The sequence below is a fragment of the Myotis myotis genome, unplaced genomic scaffold (genome assembly GCF_014108235.1).
Source record: "Myotis myotis isolate mMyoMyo1 unplaced genomic scaffold, mMyoMyo1.p scaffold_m19_p_2, whole genome shotgun sequence".
Taxonomy (NCBI): Eukaryota; Metazoa; Chordata; class Mammalia; order Chiroptera; family Vespertilionidae; genus Myotis; species Myotis myotis.
In genome coordinates, this window is record NW_023416324.1 from 114,591,426 (window position 1) to 114,598,410 (window position 6,985).

At 43.2% G+C, this 6,985-nt stretch overlaps 1 protein-coding gene across 18 annotated transcripts in view; it reads right to left on the reverse strand.

Moving 5' to 3' along the window:
• The window catches only part of USP25 (ubiquitin specific peptidase 25), a 163,351-nt gene extending 159,155 nt beyond the window's left edge, over window positions 1-4,196 (reverse strand). For 10 of the 18 annotated variants that reach the window (XR_004973995.1, XR_004973994.1, XR_004973993.1 and 7 more), the window contains exons 1-2: window positions 4,063-4,192; window positions 2,095-2,305 (exon numbers count right to left, since the gene is read on the reverse strand). Coding sequence is in view for 14 of the 18 variants with exons in the window: in XM_036349165.1 (XP_036205058.1) it covers window positions 2,095-2,139 (45 nt within the window). In the remaining 4 variants the exon portion in view is untranslated. Of the gene's footprint in view, window positions 1-2,094; window positions 2,306-4,062 lie in introns of all 18 variants that reach the window. The other 8 variants (XM_036349164.1, XM_036349167.1, XM_036349169.1 and 5 more) reach the window with 3 other exon arrangements.
• Window positions 4,197-6,985: the final 2,789 nt, after the last annotated feature.

Sequence of the window (6,985 nt, forward strand, 5' to 3'; positions counted from 1 at the left end):
AAGCTGGCCCATAATTTAAAAAAAAAAAGAAAAAAAGAAGCGGTTGGGAGCTTCCGTCACCCGCCAGCCTGAAAAGAGCCCTCAGCCACTCACCCAGACTGGCCAGGCACTCCAGTGGGGACCCCCACCATGAAGGGTGTGTGACCAGCTGCAAACAGCCCTCAGCCCCTCACCCAGGCTGGCCAGGCACCCCATGGGGACCCCAACCCTGAAGGGTGTGTGACCAGCTGCAAACAGCCATCATCCCCTCATCCAGGCTGCCCAAGCACCCCAGTGGGGACCCCCACCCTGAATGGTGTGTGACCAGCTGCAAACAGCCATCATCCCCTCACCCAGGTTGGCCAGGCACCCCAGTAGGGACCCCCACCCTGATCCAGAACACCCTTCAGGGCAAACCAGCCAGCCCCACCCATGCACCAGGCCTCTATCCTATATAGTAAAAGGGTAATATGCCTCCCAGCACCGGGATCAGCGGAGCCGAGAGGCCTCCCAGCACCGGGATCAGCGTGACAGGGGGCAGCACCCAAACTCCCTGATAGCCCTGCGGCTCTGTGTGTGACAGGGGGTGGGGCCACAACCTCCCTATCCGCCCTGCTCTGTTCGTGACAGGGGAAGGCGCCCCAACCCCCTGATCAGCCCTGCTCTGTGCCTGATACGGGGGAGCTCCCCAACCTCTGATCGCCCTGCGGCTCTGTGTGTGACAGGGTGCGGCGCTCCAACCCCCTGATCGGCCCTGCTCTGTGTGTGACAGGGTAGAGCCATAACCTCCCCATAGTCCCTACCCTGAGTGTGAGAGTGGTGGCATCCCAACCCCCTGATCGGCCCTGCTCTGTGGGTGATAGAAGGCGGCGCCCCAACCCCCTGATCCGCCCTGCTCTCTGTGTGACAGGGGGCGGTGCCCCAACTCCCCTATCGGCCCTACTCTTTGAGTGACAGGGGGGAGCTCCTCAACCCCCTGATGGGCCCTGCTCTGTGCGTGACAGGGGGCAGCACCCCCACCCCTGGATTGGCCCTGCTCTGTGCGTGACAGTGGGCAGCGCCCCAACCCCCTGATGGGCCCTGCTCTGTGCGTGACAGGGGGTGGCGCCATAACCTCCCCATCGACCCTGCCTTGAGTGTGACAGGGGGCGGTGCCCCAACCCCCCAATCGGCCCTACCCTGACGTGACTGAGGGTGGAATCACAACCTCCCAATGTGCCCTGCTCTGTGCATGACAGGGGTGGCGCCCCAACTCCCCAATCGGCCCTGCTCTTAACCCGACCAGGGGCTGCACCTAGGGATTGGGCCTGCCCTCTGCCACCCGGGAGCAGGCCTAAACCAGCAGGGCGTTATCTTCTGAGGGGTCCCAGACTGCGAGAGGGCACAGGCCAGGCTGAGGGGCCCCCCCTTCCCACCGAGTGCACAAATTTTTGTGCACCGGGCCTCTAGTCATGAATAAAAGGATCTGATAAAATCTTTCTTGAAAATGTTTTACATTCATCTCAGTAATAATTCAGTCAAGATCATCAATGCATGCTAAAATTATGGGTGAAAGTTTAATGAGAAACAGGACAGTAGCATAGTTTTAAGCTCTCTTCCTAGGAACTCTAAAGTGATAAAGTAACTATAAAGAAGAAACCTAACAGAAATCACCTGAATCAAGTGATCAAAGTTAATATTACCCCTAATAGGGTAAAATGACATTGTGTGCCTCCTGATATATAATATGATACACCAAGAAGACAATACCACCTGTGCTATTCCTGCCACAAAATAAACAAATTGAATCTAATCTTGAGGAAACATCAGACAAATCCAAACTGAGAAACATTTATCTTCACACTGTCTACACATCAGAAAGACAAAGGATGCGGTTCCAGATTAAAGGAGGACTGAAAAGGCATGACCACCAAACATAAAGTGAGACCAGATTGCTTCTCATACTAAATTCTACAGCATGTTATTGGGACAACCGGAGAAATAGGAGTATGGACTGCTTAGTAACAATATTGTATTAATATTAAATTCCTGAATTTGATAACTGCCTCAAAAATATATTTTTTCTTAGGAAACGGATCCTGAAATGTTTAAGTGGTAAAGGAGCATGCAACTTACTCTCAAATGGTTCAAAAATAAGTGATGAAAGTTCTTCATACTCATCTTGCAACTTTATATTTAAAATTACTTCAAAGTAAGTTTTATAATACTCTGCATGTAGATTTGTTGACGTCAGTATTGGAAAATGCGCATTTCAAAACATGCTTGATAATTTAAATATGCATAATGTACTTGTTTATACATTCAGATGAAGAGTCCTAAAAAATGTCTAAATTAAATGAAAAAAATAAAAGCAATTTTAAAGTTAAGTTTCAGATAACCTAGTCTAAATATGTTTTACGGAAAACACAAGTATAAGTTCGGAATTATATTTGGCTACATGTAACAGAGTCCCATTTAAATAATTGCTTCAACACACTGAAATGTCTCTTTTTCCTAATCTAGGTAGACTGGAGGAGAGCAGTCTAGATCTGAAAAGTATATCTCATGGGATGTCAAAGATCTAAGCTCCTCCTGTCTTCCCACTAAACATTCTTATGTGTGACAGTCACCAAATGTCGGTTACTCCATGTCTCCTCTTCCAGCATTCTGTCCAAGTTTTAGGTAATATGAAGAAAAGAGCAAAGGACAAAAGGTATCTGTGAAATGATTCTGCCTTCTTTAACAAACCCTATTTATTCAAATAACTTCCACTTGAAGTCTCATTTCTCACTAAGCAAAATAGTCACAAAGCCAAATCATAGTTGTAAAGGAGGTTGGGGAATACACTTTTCAGCTAGGCAAAATAAAATAAATAGGGTTCTGTTTATAAGGAAAAAGGGTTCTGTTTATAAGGAAAAAGAAAAGAATGTATACTGTATATGCTATACCAGTATATACCGTATCTGCCAAGCCATCAATTTTCATTGCTATAACACTCCTAAAGAGCTAAAATAACCAAGAATATCCAACAATACAGACACAATAAAGTACATAAACAAGGTTTTATTAAATGCCATGAAGAATCAAAATTGTTGAAGAATCGAAATGCCAGATTAATAAAGCTAAAATATTAGAAAAATAAATTCTCCTTAAACCTATCAACTTTTCCACTCTCATTTTAAAAATTACCCCTAATAGCAATTCCACAGCCCAACATTACAATTAAAAACTGTATAACAATATTACAGAAATTCTCCTTACCTAACTCAATGTTTTATTTTAATAAGCATAAAATACTTAAAAGATGTTATAGCCTTGCTTGTAATCTCACCATCACCAGCACTCCAAACTCCATTCTTTACTCCAAATATTACTTTCCTCAAGTGCAAATTAACCAATCATGGGTCAGGGAAAGACTATTGAATAACCACCCCCAAAATTAGTCACCTGTACAAAGTTGCTGGCTATTACATATTACGCTGGAAAAACAGAAACAGTGTAAATGTCCACTAAGGAAGAAAGACTAAACTTCAATGTGCATAAGAAAGACCTGATAAGTTTGTTAATAATGAAGATTCCCAGGCCCTACCCCCAGAGACTGTGATTTTGATATAGATGGACCTAGAAGTACAGTCTGAGTTAAGCAAACAACTGTATATTGCAAAATCACATCAAGCTAAAGTGATGAAATTCAAAATAGTATATATACACATTGATGACTTCAAGGTAAAACATAAACACAAATATAAACCCCAGAAAATATTACAATGCCCAAGCTAGACTTGCAAGACTTCTCCCATCTCTGTATCCACCACACCCTCTGCCATTTTCCACTCTCATACACTAGAGACAGGCTGTATTTTCTTGCTTGGGCTTGCCATTTGGCATGCTTTGACCAATGACATATTAGCAGACAGCATGAGAGCAAGCGTAAAATGTGCATGCAGGGTTGAGCTTGCCCTCTTGAACTTTTGCAACTTCCTCAGAAGAACATGACCTGAGTAGCCCAGTTACCCCAGAAGAATAAGGTACACATGCAGAAGAGCCATCCAACCAATCCGCAAATCTGTGAACATGAAAATAATATTTTGGTATGACACTAACTTTTGTAGTGGCTGTTGTGGTGACAGTTGACTGATACAAAGTGCAATAAGAATACTGAGTATTTTATAAGAAAAGCAACATCTTCAAAATGTTGTTATGGTTTGTTATTTTGTTCATCTTTCACAAAAAAGCCAGGTAAATATCCTAAAAAAAAAAAAAAACAACAGTCCAGGTATAGCTCTAGCATAGTTCTTGATCTCATGCATTTTGACTGAAAATGAAACAGTGAAGAGAAAAACACTGGGTAGAGAAGAAGGCTAAGTGGGAAAGAGAAAAAGTGAAAGAATTTTCTTAGCTAAGTTAGCAAGATCTGGGAAACAGATGAAAAGAGGTGAGCTATGAGGAGAATTCTAAATTTATGGTATAGAAGCCACCTCATTTGTAAAGTTTTCCTTGTTGTTACTGGCATCTTCCATCTGTGCTTCTGTCTTTGAAAACCTGCACCTTAATTTCCTGCAATTATATGTTTTTGTTGCTGCTATTTCTGTTTTGATTAAGAACCTGGTATTTCTTTCAGGGTTTGCACCTTTTTTATTTACCAAACTTCTGGTCTCCGATACACCTGATCCTCAACTAAAAATGTCCTGCATGTAGTTTCTCCTCCTTGACTAGCAATTTGGATCCAAGGTAGATCCAACCACTTCCACTTCTAGAGCTCCCTTTCTGAGCTCCGAGGTCTTCCTTATATGACTTTATTATCTACTCTAAGGTGGATGCAACCTACTCACATTACTAGACCAAGAAGGGCAAGACACAATGTTCAAAGAGAGTCGGTGGCTTACATAAAAATCAATAAGCAAAGAAGCCAAGATTACATTCAGGCCTTCAGATTGCCTCCTTAACGTTATTTTTACTGCTTGATTACATCCTTAAGTGCCTACTATGTGCAAAATATAGTACTCTGTACTACCAGGTAAAAAGAGGCATTAATAGTTTTACTATGAATTAAGGATAAGAGGGTTTCACAGAAATTCTAGCCCTTCCCAGTTAACCCTATCTAATATTGGGTCTGTTTCAGATTTGTTTCAGTAAAGACTACAACATATTAAACACTAGTATAACTTTTTTAGGATGCAAAAAAAGATCACTGGTTTAGGCCAAAGAAAAAAAAAAGAACAAGCACTTATTATGCTCTTTCTGTATACCAGGCACTGTTTTAAGTGCTTCCAATATATAATCTCATTTAATATATGTGCACATGCACATATACACACCCTCTAAGAAGTTACTCTCATTTTATAGCTAACAGAGCCTTCAAGAGATTAATAAGTACAGAATCAGGAATAAGGTTTTTTCAAATTCCACAGCCCACGTTCTTTCCATATTTGCTCTTCTCTATATCTGATTTTGGAGACTAAAGATTCAGTAAAAAGAAACCTCAGCCCCAAATTCCACTACTCTGTTAATGTAAAATCTATAATAATAAAAGCGTAATATGCCAATCGACTGAACAGCAGAACAACTGTCCAGACGACCTTCCAGACAACCATGCTATGACACACACTGGCGCCAGGCCAGCAAAGGCGGGTGTGATGTGATTGGTCGGAGTGCCCACCATTGCCCCACAATCACACTGCAGAGGGAGGCCTAGGTCACCCTCTGCAGGGTGATCAATGGGGGGGGGGGGGGGGGCGCTCCATGATCGACCGCCCCAAAGAGGGAGGCCCAGGCCACCGGCCAGCAGGGCGATCTATGGGGAAGCTCTGCAATCGCTCCTAGAGGGAGGTCCAGACCACCAGCCAGTGAGTGCCTGGCATAGGAAGGCCCAGGCCAGCCAAGCAATCACACCCCACACCTGTCGCCCACAGAGGGAGGCGACCGGTGGCAGGGGAGGAGGGAGCAGCACCATACAGATGGCAAGCAGTGGAAGTGGCGGGGGCAGGGTCAGCTGTCAGCAGCCGGGGGAGGGGGGGGAGGGGGAGGGAGCCCTGATAGGCCCTGATCGCCAGCCAGGCCTAGGGACCCTACCTGAGGGGAATCGGACTGCAAGAGGGCACCGGCTGGGCTGAGGGACACGCCACCCCCACCCCCCCCAAGAATTTCGTGCACTGGGCCTTTAGTGTTTAGATAATGGTATAAAAAAGTGATGCACCACTGACTAACGGGCAGGAAAGCTTTCTGATTTAGGGGTAAATGACTCATAAATCAGTCACTGGTTCCTCTAATTGAATTTCCAAATATAAATAAAACTTGGTTTAGTGCAGAGGAAAAGATAGTCAAAGGTTTCCATCTTCAGGAGAGAAAAAGGCAACTCTTACAATGACTTCTAAGAGAGCTTTCAAAATTTCTAATAAAAGATGGGGAGAAGGGGAAACAATTTCAGAAAATATGAAGGCATTCTGAAACTTCAGAATCACATGCATTAAAGCACTGCTGGGCACTAAGTGATAAATATTTCAACATTACCCATCAATGAAAAAATTAATTATACTACTGCCGTTAAGGTATGTAACCATACACACATCTATTTTCGTGAATACCTTCTCATCTACCTGATAACACTAAACTGCCCTAGTTCATATTATCTCTTACAGTAACAAGAAATCCCCGAACTTCACTGACAGATCATTTCAAGTACATATGACCCCTTGTAGCTCTTTGTAAGCCTGAAGCCTATTAGACAACCAGCTATACAAGCAAAGAACAAACAAACAATAAACAAAACCCAAACCACAAAAAACCAAAACTTTTATTTCCCAAATATGCTGTTTTTAAAAATCTGTAATTTAAAGGGGACAACAAAACCTTTCATTTTCCTTCTTATGTAATACTCTGACCCCTCTGAGTTTTCCTATAGCACAATCCGTGTGGCTTAAAGGATGCCACAGTTATCTGTAGTGTAAACTTGTCTTCCTCTTCCCTCTGTCATTCAGGGTCTAAAAAAATTATTCTGCTTTCTAATTCAAAGGTTTTTTGGTATATT